We start from the raw sequence: 19,801 nt of genomic DNA on the forward strand, positions 1-19,801 counted from the left end.
GGGTGTGGAGTAAAAGCCATAGTCAGCAATGACCAGCAATATTGTCCTCATATCTAGAGAGGTGAAGCTACACTTAGGAAGACAGTGAGCATGCCAGAAGGGACCTGTGGTCAATATAGCAGTATTCTGAAACCTTGGCATGATCCCAGACCCTTCCCAGACCCCACTGCCCCCACATCCACGCAGTCTCTCAGTCTGGTCCGGTGTCCTCCTCAAAAGCTCTTCTCTCCGCACCTTCACTTTGCCTTACTTCATGTCCTCAACATTTCTGAACAGCTATAGCACTGGCTCCATCCTTCCTCCACATCAGTTCCTCCTTCACTCCAATCTGACCATGACACAACTCGAACATTTCCAAAGACTTCCCCACTGCCTCCTAAATAAACTCCCAACTCCTTAAGCTGACATATGTGATCCTTCATGGTCTGGCCCAGGCTTACTCTTGGCCTCACCTCAGACTCCTTCTTTCCTACACCCTGTTCTCAACTCATGCTGAGGCATACATGAAGCCTCCAAAGTGTCATGCTTTCCCTTTACTTCCTACCTATACACAAACTAATCTCTTTGCCTCACACCCCCTTCTACTTCTCCATCTGTCCCAGGTTTCCATCATAGACTCACCGCCTTGGGGGAGTTAGGTGGGAGACTGGGAATGAGAAACAGATTGCTTCTAGGGCTAACTCTGTGGGATAGGGTAGTGGTTGCCTGGAGTGCTGTGTGGAGAAGGACCCATATCCGAGTCCCATTCAGGCTCAGTGAGAAAGGGTGCTGTGATCCATTAAGGATGCCTGCCACAGAAGGATGGGGAGAGGCGTAGCTATGCCGGGCAGTTGCTGCATCTTTGAGCCTACTCAATCATGAGACTTAACCTACCATATGTCAACCATCTGACCCTCCACTGGACTGTCAGTTTCTTGATTCCAGGAACAGCCTCGTTCACTCTGAATTCTCACATCTAACACTGAGCTGGTACATAGCGGACATTCAACTAATACTCATTAAGTTAGTGAATGGGACTGTTTCTGTCTTCACCACTTTACCTTTGGAAGCATTCCTCTCATAAGCTTAAAATTCACAATTTCAAGCAATACTTTTCATTTGCACTAAATTTATTCTTTTCACATCAGGGGATGTTCTTGGTGCTGGGATGTGGTAAACCAAATATTTATAACACACAGTCCCCTCCAATTTTATAGTTTGAAATCACATTCTCTCAGAACTTCCATTTTTAAAGACTGTGGCACCTGAATCTTATTATTCTTGCATCCCAACTCAGCCTCTCAACATCTCCATTCTAACCATCATGTATCTGAATTTCTCTGGCTCCATTAACACTGCTTCAGGGGACAATAACCAGAATGACAAGAGCATTCTCACCTGCATCCCTGCCCTCAGAAGGAGAAAACACTGAAAATGGAGCTGGCCCATTTGGTCAAAAAAGGAGATGGAAAAGGCCTTGTGGAACCATGAAATAATCAGCACCCTGGCTTATATGAAGACAGGCTGCCATCTGTTTCAATCATGGAAATCAAGTCTAGCTTAGATACCAAGGAGTTAAAGTAAGAATGGACTGAGTATGAATCCAGGCATCTAGTTAAATCAGTCAAACAAATATTTATCAGACACTTATCATATTTGCAGCATTGTACTAGGAGCTGAGGAGAAGGTAAGAGGAGACCTGCAGGTGTTGTTGAGGATGTCAGTCTAAGCAATCTCACTGGATTCCCTGTATGAAGACATGTGAGAGAATTTCTCTCAGGTCTTAATGCCAATCAGAGGGATTCTTCTAAACAACTTCTATGGATGCTGTAAATCTTGTAACTAATTATATTTCACTCTTCATTTTGGCTACTAGGAAGCTCAGAGCCAAACTAACTGCCTACTTCTAGCAACTGTAAATGATCTTATAATTCATGTTGTTCTGTACTATTCTTATGACTAGTCTCGTATTTATTTTCCTTTTATTCTAATTACTTCGCATACTTATTTTTATCCTATTGTATACTATACACTTTTGTTAATTTCCTTAAATCCTATCTTAGAATAAAGGGGAGAATATGTAAATGAATTTTAAAATTAAGATATATCCTTTTCTCCTAAGTTATTAAAGTACAAAAGCTTGTCAAGGTGCTACCTGTCTTTCTGTCATAGGTGCATTGTAACAAAGGCACTCCAGGAAAGATTCAAACTAAAACAAATGAAATTTTTAAAGAAATAGCATAGATCACAAGCTAATAATCTAGCATCAAGCCTATTGGCAAATTCAATACTTTCTGCATTCACCCTTCAACTCCCTGTTTCTTAAAAATGTATGATTTTGAAGAAAATTTAAGATTTTCTAGGTAAGGTCATGTTCTCTTTTTCTCCTGATATGGAAATAAGTAAAAGGAAGTTCTACTCCTTTCCTTCTTTGTTAGGAAATAAGTTGGGCTACGTCTAAGAGGGAATGCATATGGGTTGATCTTGGTAAATGGGGAAAGCCAAAGTTAATTGTACTAATCAAACAGAATGCTTTTAGGTTAAGTAATTACGGAAAATTATCTGCAAGACTGAACTAATCCACAAAGCCAGACACTTGAGCAAAACCCAACTTACCAACTACACTTCTGGGACCAATCAATGTAAGAGGTAGACAACGCCTACCTCTTTTTAAGGAAAATGCTTGGCATAAATTTACTGTTTGGGTTAGTTTTTGCTAGGCCAGCTGCCAAAACCTCTACCACTATCCTTAATTAGTGCTAGTATTCATGGGGGAGAGAGATAAATTCAGGAGCAAAGTTAAATATCACTTCCCAGGGGATGGAATCATGTCTGCTGCTGGGAACCGCATAGGACATAAAAACATCCTCCCAGGGCAGCACATTTACTCCTGCCAGGGTCTTGTCTCAGAATTCATCCTTATCCTCTACCTTAAGATCCCTCAAAAGATACTAAAATGTTGCTGCCAGCCCCACCCATCCTCTACTGGAAGCCCATCTAGGACCAGAGGATGGTACTCAAGAGTAGGTGTAGACAAAACAGGAAGTTACCTGGGTGACATGATTTAAGGACCATCCCCAAACCCATCTACCACCAACTTCTGAAAGGGCTACCCACTGAATCTTTCCTTGAGTCCCCCTGTTAAAACACATCTCTGAGAGTCAGGACAGGTGAGACCTCGGTATCTATTTACACTTTGACAGAGATTGCCATGTGAGATTAGCCATCTGGCACCCTGAAGAAATTAGTCCGGAGGGAATGTAGTGAAATCACAGTTTGAAAGCATAAGAGGGTTCCCAATCCTCTTAATAAATAATTATTCATCAACATGGGCCCATAACTATGTGTTGGGCACAGGAGATTTAAAGATGAAGAAGGCATAGTCCCTTCCAAAGGAGCGTCCGGGGGAGGCTAATGCATGAATGGCTCATTTCAATAAATAAGAAAGGATAAGACACAGGATACCATGAGAACCCAGAAGAGGGTCACTTCCTCCAATCTGGGGGTTCACAGAATACTTCCTGCAGATGACTCTAAAGTTTAGAAGTTTTTAACCTGGGCTACGTAGACCCTCCCTCACAAGCGGGTCCATGGTTAGAATTCAAAAGATCCATGTACTTAAAAGGGGAAAAATGTACATTTTATTCTCACTAACCTCTAGTTGGAATTAGCATCTCTTTCAAGTGTGTAGGTAATCAACAAACCACAGCACTATTAGCAGGACCTGTGACTTTGTCACTAATGGAAATCGTATTTACATATCACAATACAGTTGCTACAAATATCTTAAAACATCATTTACATTCATCACTATTTCAAAAATGTGTAGACAATAGAATTACTGCTAGACCTTATTATTTAATGTGTATTTAACAAAGCATTTATATCACTATATTACAACTTGTGTTTTTTTTATATTTTGATAACTGGATTTCAATATAATTAGTCTCCCTTATAGTCCTATGTATTTTATTTTACACATTAATAAAAATATTACTCTGACAAGATATCCATTGACTTTACCAGACTGCCAAAGGGGTCACCTCACTCCCAAAATGTCACGGCCCCCTGAGGAAGATCAGGATGAGTCAGCAGCCAGGTGACTAATGGTGAAGCAAGCAATGACGACTCCAGTGGTTCAGACCCTGGGTGGCCACATGGCTGTGTGGGAGGACTGAAACAAGTTCCCCAGAGTAGGTTATGGGTCAAAGTTGGCCTCCTAGGTCCCCATAGATGTGAACCTCTACAGCAATCAGAGGACCAAGGTAGAGGTGTCCCTTTGCAAATCAGGCCATATACCTTGCATCTCATCTTTCAGTCAACAGCCCTGACCACAGAGTTCACAATGTCCAGGTCATTGGCATCTTGTGTAATAAATACACTCACAGCTCCCTAAGAATATTCAATATTTAGCGAATATTTCACTTACATATGCTTGATGCTCTTGGTAACTCACACAAACATCCTGAGGGCAAATACTATGACCTACTCATTTTTATAGCCTCACACAGAGCACCTGCGACACAGTAAGTGCTTAATCCATTTTTGATGACTTGACTAGAATGTATAAATTTACATTTCCCTCCTTAAATACAACTCGTGATAATATTTTGGCTCATCTGCAGAAGCGATTACAATTCTAAACTCTTTTTATCTCCTTGGGCTACATTAAATGGATGCTCCCCTAAAATTAGCTTCCTCACGTCTGCCTTGCCAAGAATGACACCGTGTGAAGAATCCATCACCTGGGACCATGGATTCTTTCCTGGTTTATTTTCTTGGAGAGAAACTGAAACACACGTTTAACCTGTGCCAGGCTGTGTGTGGCAGCCTTGGAATGCCTTGGAGGTCTGACCTGAAAAACAAGTTATTGCCTATAGTTTAAAACCCCATGCAAAATCAAGAGAAGATGGAAAGGTGAGAGAATAAGAGAAAAGAAAGGCCTTATTTAGAAACTGAATTAAGTAATTATACGTTAAAATTTGGGTTTTTAAAGCTCAGATCACCATTTTTATTATTTACATAAGGCAATAAAATGCATGTTATTAATACTAGTGTGGAATACTGCATATTCTTCTATACGTAATGCATTTTTGGAAAATACCTTACAGTTTTGGAAAGAAAGAACTGAGCATTATGAACCATTAACTTTCAAGTCCACTACAATAGAAAAGATATTCCTCTCTTGCTGAAAGGCTAATGCTGTTACAGCCAGGGGAGCTCTCTCTAATTTATAGCAGACTGAGTGAAACTGAAAGGAAGATATCTTTTTAAAAAGTTTTCATACCTTCTGGATGCAGAACTAAATGATGAATTGACATAACATCATCATTCATGTAATTCTTTACCACTCATTTTTTATTTAAAACCATCACATGATTCTTGAGACACCAATGTAATTAATTCTAGGGAAGTCAGAGAATTGGGGTATAATTTCAGAAGTTCTACAAGTCACACTGGACTTAGTATTTCTTAAGAAACAACCACCACCAACACAAAAACAAAATTCCAATCCATCCCGTGCAAGAAAAATCCTCGTATCTGCACAGGTGACCATGGCAAGTGTCAGTAGCAAAGTCTACACCACGTACCGAGTCCACTGTAACATTCTAAACCAAAGGGAATACAGAAGGGTGGTTTTAAGGCCGTACTTAACAAGGATCACACTTTTTAAGTTTCCAACATCAGAGTACAAAATTTGATAGGATAGCCAGACCGTGAGTTTACACATAAATAAAAATGAGCAATCAACAGAAAATATAAGAAACCACCCTGTTGACTAATGCCCTGTCTTTTCCAATCGAGGGTCAGACCTATTCAAACCCAGTCACGTGAGGATGGAATCAGTAAAGGTCAATGAAAGGCAGGCTGAAACTCCAACTGTCTAGCTGACCTTCAGAGCTTGTGACAAATTGCTATCAGTCAATGTCAACTAACGACAGGAGCTCTTTGGCTAATCAATTGTTCTAAAAATGATCAAGAAAACTACTCAGAGGACAGCTCATTTTCACATCAATGCCTGTGCAGTATGAAAAGCTCATTTTTTGAGTTTTTAATAAGCTCATAAGTAAAGCAGTTACTTGGTAACAGAGGTCACCTTACAGAAAAAGACAGAACCTTTATCTGCCTTTTACATATTCTTTTATTACTATATTATAGGAAAAATATGCCATGGATATGCCAGAGGGCTACATAATAAAGTAGGTAACACTTCCTCCACTTTGGAGACAAATACTTCTGTGTTAGAAGGAAATCTATTTGGAAGTAAATAATTTCAAATGCATTTTTCAGGATGAAAGACAATGACCTCAAATTCACTGGCAATATTGTCTACTAGTGAGAAGATGCACTTTCTGTGAAAACACTTATGGCCAAGTTGGTGCCCCTAAACATACAGTTACTACTTTTAGATGATGAAGTTGTTTTTCTTTGTTTTAAGATGACTTGCTTTCGTGATGCTAGAGTCAAGCAAATGGAGAACAGAAAATAGTTACTCACATTTGATGAGTCAATAAAAGGAAAGCTGAATGTAGCATAGGGCGTTCTTGGGAAAACAGTTCTCTGTCTATACATCTAATTCAACATGTTTGATAAGTTAATAATATGGACCTTTTGATAACAGGTATTTGCAGAGTATAATAACTTCCCCTTTCTTTTTCACACCTGACTTTTCCCATCAGGAAATCATTTCCCTCTTCTGCCTGCCACCGCATGCAAAGGCCACGCTTTAATTTGCAGTCCAACATTAAAAGTAACCAAAGTAACACACGGGGCTGCAACGGTCTAAGGGCTAAGTCCTGTGGTCACAATTATATTTTACTTTTCTCTTCTCTCCAAAGAGCATTAGTCAGAATGCATTATAGTGCTGAAATGTAAGATGCTCCCAGAGAAGGACAAGGCTTAAGAAGTAAGTGTGAACAAATATAGATCATTCGAGTCACTCTGACCAACAGACAAATGAACTGAGAAAAACCAAACTATTGTTTAAACATTTTTTCATTTTCAGAGTTCTAATGTTATTATAGACATTTTGTTCTTAAAATCAGTTGGAAATTTCCTTTGTTGTTTTTTTTTTTAAAGAAAACTGTTTCTAAACTGGTAGTATTCACTTCGTGTTTTCATCTGAAAAACTGCAGATTACAGATTACATCCTAAACCTGAGTGGCTACGGTAGTTTTTCAAATTAAAATATCTTCTGTGGCCTCAACCTCTCTCAAGTTGTCCATAGGAAAGAAATAAAGGAGGGAGGGCAACACTTAAGCCAAGCCATAATTGGAAGTATGTGAAAAATGAAGTGTCAGTTTGGTCAATAAAGGGCAAAGGTCAAGGGGAACTGCAGCCCAAACTCTGTGCGAAATGTGCTCATTAAGACATCCAATCAGAGAGCTCCTTCCCACCTATCCCATTATTCATCGGACAGCTGACTGTTTCAAATGCCTGGGTTTGGGCTGTTATTACTTTTCTTCCTCATGTAAAAAGGCGAGCTGGTATATAAATCGTTGCTTAGTCATCTGGAACCTAATGTGGCCCTTCCCCACCTCCCTCTCTCCTTGCTCCCCACCCCCTCTCATCCAGCTCTGCCTGCTGGCTTCACAGGTCTGAAACAACTGCCTTGAGATTCCCTTCAATAATAAATGGAATTGCCTTCTGCCTATAGGTTGCCTGAACTATTACAAAAGCTGGCATGGAGGGGGATGGGCCAGTGGGAGGCACTGCACCTATTGATACACTATTATAAAGAAATAGCAGTGCTTTTCAATTGTTCCTCTTTAAAGAAACACACTGGTTTTGCTTTTTCTTTTAAGTGGGACCAAAGATACTATTGTTGATCTGAGTCCTGACCCCAAAAGGAGAAGTTCATAAGTGGGTTTTAGAGGTTTCAGCAACAATTAAAGACCTCTAGGGTTGAAACGTTTTACATCAAATTTCAATGTAGAAATAATACTTTTTCTTCATCCTCACAAGAGAAGAAAATGAGATGAGCTTTAAGTGGGAAATGTTCTGCAAGAGAAATGTCCTTCCTTGTTTTCTATGCTGCTATTCTCAATTTAATAAATCTTTGAATGAGTGAAATGGTATAGGCTCTTAATACATAATAAAATTAATCATATCAATCATCATGCTCCTCTGTAAATATCTCAATCATCATTCTACTTAGTGCACAAAACGAGATTCTCACTACTCAGCAGAGTAGAACCCCCCGCCTCAGCCCCTGAGCCTAACGCTGATTCTGTTTTATGCATAGCGCTTTCACCATCACAGAGCAGAGCATCAAGCCCAGTGCAGACCCTGGGGAAAGAGTCCTCGAACTGATAGACAGAAAGAATGTCCATCAAATGATCTGTTTTCCCTTCCTAGCCACAAGAAAATACTATATAAAATAGGATGCAGTAGTTGGAAGCTCAGGCTGTAGAGTCAGGCTGCATGGGTTCAAGTTCTGGCTCTACCACCAACCAGTATGTGACTTTGGGCAAGTCTCCTAGCCTCTTTGAACCTCTGTGACCTCAGCCCTTAACACGTTATTTTGTTATTTTATTACTATCATATATTCATCTCTCTTGGCTTGGAACCAAAAAGGGAGACGTGCCCAAACTCAGAAGATCATCAGTCTTAGCTAAAGCTGCTTATAGAGTGGCTGTGGCAGCCCTTCTGGGAAGGAGCACACATCTGGTGGAAAAAGGCACCAGACGTCTTGGGTGTTCTCTGGCTCCAAACCACATGCTTCCTAGAGTAGACCTTGATTCCGGTCAGTAGGTCAGCCGCACACAGTAGGATCAAAAAGACACATGAACGAGTCCAGTATCTGCCAATGTGGACCTCATCTTAGGAGATTCTGCTTGGGGGTCCTGAAAACATCCATCCTAAAGCAGTTATAAAGCCAAGAGCCCAAGATCCTAGAGCTGACTCTGACAGTTACTTCCACACTTTTGAGCTTTACTCTTTTCTCTTCTGAAATGGGAAAACAGCAAATAATTGACAGGGATAAAACAAGAACTCAACCTCATATCTTCGGAAGTGCTTTGAGGAAGTTAAAGAGTAGACAAAATCAATGTCGTAGCAACAGCAGCAGAACCCCCAACCAAACACAGATGTTAGGTCTTCCTTTTAAATGCCAATTCAAAGGAGCTTCACTATTAAAGAATCAATTTCCTGCAAGGGGCCACAAAGGTTAATATTAAATGAAAGTAGATGTCATGGGAAGAGTTGCCATGATAAATAATTTGAGTTGGGGGAAAGATATATTACGTAAATCGTGAATAAACATTAAATCCCTGAAGAATAATAATGTCTTTGGTATTTTCTTAACTGCATACCTTAAGTATACTCTTTTTAGAACGCCCAGGGTTGGATTTTGTATTTTGAATTTTTTATGCTTAGGTAAAAATTTGGATTAAAACTATTCCATCAATCACACCAGCCACTAATTTGGCAAATTATCAGGCACTCAAAATCCCCCAAATTGCTGGACCTCTAACTAGGAATTCTAACTGTATTTTGAAATCTGTCAGGACATTACAAATTTCCTGGATGACTTATTTTATTTTATTTGCTTTGAAAATCCAAAAGAACAGCACTCTGTTGAGATCTAGCCTCTTCTATGCCCACATTGCGCAACAGATAAGGTTATTTAACAGAGGACCAAAGCCTCAAGGATTTCTTTTTCTGTACCACAGGTGCCATAACGAAGTGGTGAAAATTGAAAAGGAATGAGGAAAACGAAACACAGTACAAATAATACAGTAGAGAAAGTTTTAAAATATGTATTACTCCTGTCTGTGGGGGAAACACCTCTTTGGATATGTTCTTGACAGACTGAGTTATTTCTGTCTATTGGGTATGTATAAAGACATATTTATGGATTTATAAATCTTTTGAAGAGGGCTGTTATTTACCCAGTCGACTAAAATGGACTCAAACTGTGTAAATAACTATTTAGGACGTGCACTACGGGCCAAATGCTGGCACGGCTTACACAGCCATGCCTGCCAGAAAAGGCAGACAGGGGAAACATGGAAAAGCCACTGTGCACAGTTAATCCGAAGGCTGCACAAAGGCCCAGCTCCACAGGTCTTAGGGATGAAAAAGAGGTTTAGAAGGGTCATGGTTGGCATGGAAATGCATGTAACTTGTTACAGCAACACTTTTAGGCATCATTCTGCATTTAGCAAGGAATAAATCACACTGCCAAAGAGAACCCACAGGGAAGGGCAGGTAAGATGACAGGTGGGACTCCTGCCTCCTCTGTTCTCAAGCTGGGGACAGGGAGGTAGAGGGAAATGAGCACAGAAAGCTTCTATTTGATCACGGTGGAAGTAATTGCCTTTAGCTCTTTGGTGGAGAGCTGGGGAAAGAGGGCATGACGAGAAGAATCTTATATAAATAATCAGGAACCTGAAATTTTAGCTCTGACGCTGCAGCAGGGCCTCAACAAATGGCTCAACTCACCCACACCTTATTTTCCTCATCTGTCAAATGGGGCTAGACTCACTTGTTTGCCACCCAGGGTTGTTTTAGAAAGGTTTGACTGAGATCATTCAAGTGAGATAATTTATGTGAAAATGAAAAAAAAAGAAAAAACTAGGTGGTGTCCAGCCTGGAGGCCTAGTAGTTAAGTTTGTGTGCTCCACTTCAGTGGCCTGGGGTTCATGGGTTTGGATCCTGGGGCGGACCTACACAACACTCATCAAGCCAGGCTGTGGCAGCATCCCATATACAAAAGATAGAGGAAGACCGGCACAGGTGTTAGCTCAGCGACAATCTTCCTCAAGCAAAAAGAGGAAGATTGGCAACAGATGTTAGCTTAGGGCCACTCTTCCTCACACACACAAAAAAAAAATAGGTGGTGGTCTTATATGAAAAAATATAAAGAGAAGAAATGTAAGTGGAAAACTCTAGTAGTATAAAGGATATATGACTCCTGGTTACAATCAAATTCATTATTAAATTGGCCTTTGGAGAACCCTTGTTGAAGGAAAAAGAAACATGCAAAATTCCTAATTCCTTGTTATGACATGCCAGAGGGGAAGGATCAGGATGGAGCATTTGACCTCTGGAAATCCTTTTATCAGATTATGTTTGAGAAAACTTATATGTTATAAGTTTAAATTCAAGTACATTTTAGCAGTTTGCAAGCCTTCAAGTAGTAGCTAAATTACCTGCCTATCTGTGGATGATATGTTTTTTAAAAAGCAAGAAATGAGAAAGAAAAAGAAAGAAACAAACACAACTCTAGGCTCTGACCCCACATAGCAATTTTGGAATACAGGAAAAAGAATTTAGATTCCATTTACAGCTTTTTGCAAACTCATGGTGTAAGTTAAATTCTGAAAGCAGGGCTTTATATTGAAAGTGCTGATATCACCTTAACTATAGCACTGTGAACAGCAACACCATAACATATACATACACACACTTGAAAGAAAAAAGCCCCTGTGGATCTACGCTGCCTCTCATTTTCCAGTAAAAGTCAGAGGTCAGAGGTTACCGGTTTCTGCCTCAGCTTGGAACCAGTTTACTATTCCGGGTTCCATTTTTACTAGACTGATAGTTGTGATGAAGTCAGCAACTTTTCTTTGAACAATAAAATATCCAAATGCTTAAAATTCTATGTGTAGAAATCAAATACAGTCCAAATAGCATAACTGTGCCTAAAAAGAATGAACTTTCCTGTTTTTGTTTTCAAATTAATCGTGTTAAATTCATTTTAGACTTTGCAATTCTAATTGGTATAGCCCAATTAAGTTAGAAAACAAAATTTTTTTGTTGTATAACAGCACTCCAATGAACATGATCATAAAACCAGATTTTAAAGTATGTACCTACTGTGGGCCAGAGTCAACTTCAATAAAGCCGTCTTTTTATATTCAGATAGAAAATATTCTTTTAAACTTTGGTTGCACTAATTGAACACAAAATCCACTGCAGCAGGTCTCACCAAAAGCAGTGCAAGACATCGAAATAGTCATTCGCCTTTTTGCTAAAGATTAACTCTATGTTTAAACTTTATTTCCTGCTAGTTATAGTCAGACAGGCATATCCACGGACACCCACATACACACACACACAGGTGTGTGTATTCAAAGAACAACACAGATTAAATTGATCTGATTTCTCTCTGTTTCTTCCTAATTCCCTTTAGTTGGACTTGGCAATGAGGTCAAGCACTTAAAAGATTCGGATAAGTAAATCCAGACAAATGGCTTCAACCCAGTGGAGAGGGAAGCCCACCATGGGTTTCTGAAAGGCCCACCACCTTCTACGCACCTTAAGACATCGTCAACTGGGAATGCTAGTGGGTGTAGCTTCACAATCTCTTGAAAAGCCTCTAAGGGCAAGTAATAATAATACTTTTTGTTTGTATAGCAGGATATTAGCGGCATACTATTTACACACATTGGAACTTGCAATCTACTTCTCTAATCTTGCCCTCAGTCAATTCTCTGACCCTGTTTTATGGGGTGGCCAGGTGACAGGCGGTTAGGCAGCTGGAATGGCACAGAAGAAGAAAAGGGTCACGGGAACAAAATAAGATGAGCTGATTTTCATATTATATGGGGTTTATGTTCTAGGAAAAACTGTATAAGTAGTCACTAACTAGACATTTCTGATTTTTCAACCCTTAAAAATGAAACGAGTAGCAAAAGAGAATAACACCTCTCCTACCTTGCTCACTGCTGTTGTCCCCACTGTGTGATGTGTGGCCACCACTGGAAGGGCCCGGGGTTCCTCCTGAACGGGTTGATGCCGTGTCATCGTGATCTCTGTTCCAAGAGGGCTGTGGAGGCACAGATCAGAAATCCAAATAGAGCGGTCTGTTAACACTGGTCCAGTTGGATCCCATCCCACAATGACAAGGCGATGAAAGGCTGGAATGGACAGCCATGCTTTCTTTCCCGTCCCCCTTCACAAATGGTGCCAGCTTACAGCGACATTGGCACATTTAAAATTTGCCAATTTCTGCTTCTAAGCTAAAATAATATCTACAAATAGTTATTCTGTAAGTAACTGCATGCTTTATTAACCAAGGAAAACAAAAACATTCCAGGCAAAGAAGAGGGAAAAAATGCTGCCACTTGATTCTGACTATATTTTTAACATCAACAAACCCTCTGGCACAAGAGTCTGCTACCCTGAAAATGCAAAATGCAAGTGGTGGTCTGTAACACTCTGGTTTAGAGAAGCCTCTGATTCATCCTAGAAGACAGACATGGCAGAGCTTTTAAGACCTCACAATTAGGCCAGGGTCCATAATAGCTAGTATGTGTCAGCTGTTTGCCGGATGGTACGTGGCAAATGGACCAGGCACAGGGACAAAAAAGAAGTGAGGATAACAATAGATTCACATGGACTATGTACATTCAGCCCCATGCTGAGCCTTCTTGTACTATTGAACGGAAAACAGATGTTGCTTCTTATCACTGGGTGCATTTGAAAGTAACATTCAGATAGGAAAAATTGGCTGTAAATTAAATTCTTGGGGAAAACAATCATGGCGACACTTCTCCCAAATCTCCCTTTATCACCAGAAAAGATTTTAATTAGCTTTTAGTGCTAGCTTTCAAAAACAGCCTGGTGAGTCACTGGTCATCCTGCACAGTAGGAATGATGCAAAAGAGAAAGCTGGTTCTTGGCTAGGAAGCGATATTTGTCTTCAAGATTATTAGTGGGAAAGCAGGATGATTTTGTATGTAAAATACGTCTGCATCCTTTCAGTCATGGAATGGCATGGTTCATGGCCATGTAATAGTCAAGTTTACTGACCGTCCCAACATTTTAAATACTCCTAGCAAAATCAAAGTGCTCTTTGAAGTAAAGATCCCATCTAGGAGGTGTGCTGTATAAGAATCAAAGGAAAAGATCCACGGTTCCTGAAAAGGGCGCTTGCCTGCCACCTACTCTATAATCTTGGCCGGAAGATTAATGCAGCCTGAAAAATTCAATAAAGTCACAGAAAGATACGCCCCTTGTAGGTTTGACTCAACCAATATGCATATTCTCAAAAACAGTGCTAATTGATCTGCTGATTCTGTGATTGAAAGATATGTGAACTGCGAAAGAAGTGCCTTTGACAAATACACATTCTGCAGCATACCAGAAGAATGCTGTGAGACGCACTCTGGAAGACATGCTCAGAATGCAAACAGTTAATGCATAAATTTTCAGTTTGTACAACTGCAGCTCTAAAAGGGGGACTTGTTTATTCAGAGCTCTGCAGAAAGAATGGTACAGCACCCAGGGGACAGACAATGCCAGGCACAAAACCCCGGTGCCTCGACATGTAAAAGGATGTTTTTCTATGTGCTACAAATCCCACTTGAAAATATAATTAGAAGGAGAAAATGGCAAACTATTGCATTAACTGTAATTGAACAAAAGACCGGCAAGGCATGTGGGCGGCTGCAGGAACCCGTGGGAGTTTCAGGATGCATGAGATCCTGCGAGTGACATCTCCTGGGCACTCTCATTTTATTTATGTTGTCCCTCACTACTATTGTTGACTGGTGATCTGACTTGTAATTAATAGAAAAGCTAGCAATAACAAGCTAAAATACAGAGCAACAGACTAACCTCATCAGAAGCGTGTTTGTTAATCTGATTAAGACTAGGACTCCAGAAAGGTGACTTAGAACCAAAGAATTATTCCATGTTATACAGGAAACTGCCCTCCTTTATGCTACAACAGACCTGATATATTCACTATCTTTTAATGAGCTCCACTGATTTATTCAGCCCCACTCTGCTCCCTCCCCCACTTTTCTACTGTGCAGGATGTAGATTAATTCAATGCTTAATTGTTTAGTAAATTCAATTTTCCACATTCTATTCTGCATAGCTTTAGCTAAGGTTCTTAAATCTTCAGCAGTGAGCCCTGAGCCCAGTGTTTCTGATCTGTGCCTACCTTTTTTCATCATCATTTTTCTTCATCCACCACTTAATTCACCATGAAAAGATTTTCCTTGCTGGAAATTCTGATTCCGCTATGATCTGTGAGGCATTCCGATTCATTGCATTTTCATTGTGTTGGGTCTTAGATACCGGGCTCCTCTTTTCTCACAGCTATCACCACATTATACAGGCATTCATGCAAGAAATGTTGGATTCCACCTCCGTCTATCCAAATTTTGTGCAACCTATATGTTTAAATTTGTGTGTTCACCAAAGGTAGGAGCCAATATTTTCCACCTAATATTCCTCTCACAGCCTTGTTCTTCCAGAAAGGCCTGTGAATACTGAATGCACTTCTCTGAAATGAAGTCTAACTTTTGTGGTCCTCTCTGGAATTAGCATTTGGGGTATTAGCATTTCAAGAACGGTGTAGTCATATGAAACTGAGCATTAGGAGAAATCCACAAGGTTACCAAAACAGAACAAGAATTATGTTTAGTTCAGTTCATTAAGCATGATTAAAGTCTAAGTATCAGAAATAGCTCATGAACTCTTCTAGTATAAATATGTAAGACAGCCCTAATCAGAAAGAACTCCCCCAAAATCCATCTACCAGAGAATCTCAATTACAATAACATATCTCTGTGACTATATGTGGTTACACCAAAGATTATCATTATTTTTAAAATAAAATATGTGCATATGATTACGTACATTTATCTGTGAAGTTGTGAGTTGCTTGGGGCCACTTGTAAAGGAAGACTGACAGAATAAAATCAATGATGCATTGCACTAGATGTATAGCAAACCTTAGTCATGGTTCTAAATTAAGTCCCAGAGAGGCTTTTTTCTTCAATGTATAATTTCAGAGTAAGCAATGTCTATGTGCTCATCTAGTGGAAATCCATTAAGACAAGAAGTCCTAACCCGAAGCCCATAGACCTCCCATGGAAGACTTCCAGGCAGCCTGTTTTAACAATAATTGTGTTTATGTACATACTTGCACTTTCTCCCCTGAGGATAATGTCCAAAACTTTTCATCAGATTCTCAAAGGGGTATGTGATTTTTTTTAAAAGTTTGAGAACCACTGCTCTAGGAGATGTTCACAGGGCTAGATGGAAAAACCAGGACTGGAAAGACCTTAAAGATCATGGAGTCTACACTCTAACTCAGCACTGAGAGCCAATGGTCCTCCAGACATTATTTCAGTTGTTATAAATGGAGGCGGCCAGCTAGAGGCTTCGTTCTATCAGAAAGTTCTTGATCAATATATAAATATATCATATAATATATACACCAATATAATTTCCCTTCAGTTTCTACTCATGTTTTGTCTCGTTCTGGAGCCTCCGAAGAGCCGTTTTAACTGCTTGAAGCAAGACTGATTCTCCCCATGTTTTCTCTCTTCCACGGCTTAACACTCCTATTCCTTCTATCATTTCTCAAGAATGTTTCAAAATAATATTTTTTATGATGATAAGTTCAAATCCATTGGTTGGCATTTTTTGTTTATAAGGCAATTGTACTGGTATCCGCTAGTGAAATAGAAGCGATGACCTCCTTGAATACAGGCTCCTCCAGGGCAAGGATGTTATCTGAATCTTCCCTGTCTTGTTCTTTCCCAGCTCTGCACGACGTATGGCACATGCTCAACACTCAGTCAACGCTTAGTGAATTAAACTGAATTGTTCATTAGTTACGGTTCCACCAATATTCCAACAGACAAACTGCAACTTCCCAAACTACCCTGCCTCCTGAATATTAACCTATCCATTGGTAACTTTTTTTTTTCTTTTTTCCTTCATGAATCCTTTTTCCATATATGCCTTAATTGTGGACATACTTCAGATCCTCATATCACTTTCCACGTTTTCCTTAGATAATTCCTTTCACCTCCATGATTTGAATTATCACCCACACGCTATGAAATTTGTGTCTCTGGATCTCTTCTTCGGTGTTTAGACTTGTATGTCCAACTATCTGCTAAACCCTCTCCATGCAAATATGTCCACCTCACCAAGCAAGTCCAAAGCTAAACTGTTCATCTCCCCACCAAACTTCCTACTCATTCTTCTTTGTTCTTGATCCTAGTAAGTATAACCCCACCCATCCATGGTGTAAACCTAAGAACCATCCATGACACCTCTCTTTCTCTCACCACCTCCCCATCCAATGAGTCATCAAGTCGTGTCTATTTTTACTCCTAAATAGTTCTCAAATAAATCTCTCATTTTTCATCTTAGTGATTGCTGTTCTTCTTAAGGCCCTCCTAGCTTTAAAGAGTTCAAGTTACATCACTCCCCAGCTTTAAAAGAGTTCCATTCCACTAGAACATAAGTTCCATGGGGACAGGTACTGGTGTCAGTTTTGCTCATCATTGCATCCTGCATATCAAGCACAGCGCCTGACACGTGGCTGGCACTCAGGAAATGTTTGCTGAATGAACAAACAGCTCCCCACTGCCTACAGAATACAATCTGGGGTCTTCAGTCTGGTATACAAAGCACTTCATAGTCTACTTCCTGGGAACCATTCCTCTCCTTGTTCCTGGTGCTCCAGCACGTGATTTGGGCAGATATGTTCTGCTTGTCTCTCCTGGCCCATCTTCATCCTTCCCCTCTGCCTGGAACACCCTGCTCTGCCCTGCCTGGCCCCAGCTCCTGATTCCCTCCACCTTGCTAATTAAGTCACAGATCAGATATCACCTCCCCCAAAAAGCCTTCCCTGATACACACACACACTTTCCCCAGGATAAGTGAAGCTCCCCTCTCCTGAGCACTTGGAGCAGCACCTCATGCACATCTCTATCGCTTCACTCTCATATTGTTTTGTGATGACCTGTTGTGCCTGTTTATAGTTCTACACTATGAGTGTTCTGAAGTCCTGGACTATATCTTATTCATCCTTTTACCCTCCATCCCAGGTAAATGTCTTTACCACATTAGATACAAATACGTTTTTGAAAGAATAGGTGAATAACTTAAGTGATATATAGAGGATCTCTGTGTGAAATTGTCACCTGATACTGTGATCTCCTATATTAAACATCATAAAACATCTAAAAAAGACTTGCACAATTTAAAAACATCTTACACACTTGCATTTACACAAACACATACCACTATAAAAAATATATTAATACTCAGTTGCAGTATAACACAGTCAAAAGAAAGGAAATTTGAAGCTAGATATATCCCAGTTTGAAATCTGGCTGCATCACTTACATGGTCTTAGACAAGTCACAACCTTCCTAACTCTTAATGTCCTAATGTGTAAGGGCGGATAAAAAAATACTCCTCTGCAGGCATAAAATATACAAATTTTCAGGCATGCAGCAAGCACTCAATAAATGGCAGCTACTATAGTTTTTAACGTAACAACATAGGTTGACCTAGTCAATCCTGAGATATCTACATACAGGTGTATTCAGTTTATAGACCTACTGGAAATAATGGTTAACCTGAGCTGGCTTCGCATACAGCTTGGTATGCCTTGGGCTATCTCCCAGCTGGTGTGTGCTCAGGGAATGCAAACTGATCTTATTTTCACCTTCAAATAACATGATTTTACAGGTGCTTTGCTCCTCCCCACCCCATCAAGTTTAATTTGATACCTAATATTTATAAATCACTTTACAGGATCCAAGCTCTTTGATGTGTCTTCTCACTGGGTCATTCATCACAACGGTATGATGCCAGAATCCTTTTTTTTTTTTTCAGACCAAAAATAATGTTTTTTTTTTTCCTTCAAAATTTCTACCCTACTGGTCCCATTCAAAAAAGTGGATAAATGAGAGTCTGGTGATCTTGACTCTGAAGAGGTGAGCTAGCAGTTAAATAGAAAATGATTCCAGTGTTCAAAATTTGAAGTCAGTCTGCACCTATCAATGGGTGGCTTTCTCTTTGGGGAAGTACATTTAGTTTTTCAAACCACCAGGGTCTCTTTAGTAAATGATCTCTAGTGGCCTGCAAGAGCTGGCTCGTCTCCAAAAGTGAACAATCCAGTCCCTCCAGATCCAGGGAGTCACCAGTCCACGTGGGGAATGCACCAGTGTGCATGAGGCTCCTGCTACACACGCTCACATTCCCATACCTGCGTGCCTCCATACATACATGCACACACATGTCTGTGATTGCCCACCAAGCATAGCACATGGGACTACTGAATGCCACTACCCCATGAGGCTAGTATAGCCACATCTAATTAGTCCCCCTCCCCTAGACTTTTCACCTCTGTCTACACAGTGTCTCTCAGGATCTTTAAAGTCATATAACCTCATGATTCCTTATACATCTCTCAACCAATGATGCCATCTGAAGGAAAGGGACCAGAGAGACCCATACACAGAGAAACGAGAGAAGGGTCCAGGTACTGCTATGAAAAGGGATACATGTTCACCTGTGTGCATCTGAAGCTAAGACATAGGAGATCCTGAGATTTTTGTATTTATGAGTATTTAAAGTCTGATGTGCTGAAACTCCTACTTGAAAATCTTGGTGGCCCCCATTTGCATCTTCCTGATAACCAAAACATACCACATAAGCATTCAACTCACTCAACCACCAAACAGCACCTAAAATTTGCTAGAGCCCTAGGGAAAGCCTGCTCCTCTCAAAACATACTCCCTTGAGGCTATGTCTACCCAACTTCAAACTCAGGTAATTCAGAAAAAAAAGTAAAATTCTTCACACAAATTTCAAAAACATCCCTGGAAACCATTAAGCAAAATTCATTTAACCATGGCAAGTTTGGGCAGTATGTTTTGTTTTATTTCAACACAGTAAAACTGCCCTCTTTAATGCTTAAGCTTTTAGATATTTTTAAATACTAGAGGCTCACAGATTAATACCTGAGTGTGCACACATGCTGTGGATTCAGAGGCCACGTTAAAATGTGTTTGGGATGATCTGGAGGTGAAACCTTTTCTAAGTCCAC

The 19,801-nt window shown here is 40.1% G+C and overlaps 1 protein-coding gene across 2 annotated transcripts in view; it reads right to left on the bottom strand.

Moving 5' to 3' along the window:
• The window catches only part of MEIS1 (Meis homeobox 1), a 130,328-nt gene that overhangs the window by 89,009 nt on the left and 21,518 nt on the right, over nt 1-19,801 (bottom strand). For both annotated transcript variants that reach the window (XM_058551075.1, XM_058551076.1), the window contains exon 7: nt 12,643-12,754. In XM_058551075.1, coding sequence (XP_058407058.1) covers nt 12,643-12,754 — 112 coding nt within the window. The remainder of the gene's footprint in view (nt 1-12,642; nt 12,755-19,801) is intronic.

The sequence above is a fragment of the Diceros bicornis genome, chromosome 12, assembly GCF_020826845.1.
Source record: "Diceros bicornis minor isolate mBicDic1 chromosome 12, mDicBic1.mat.cur, whole genome shotgun sequence".
NCBI classification, from domain to species: domain Eukaryota; kingdom Metazoa; phylum Chordata; class Mammalia; order Perissodactyla; family Rhinocerotidae; genus Diceros; species Diceros bicornis.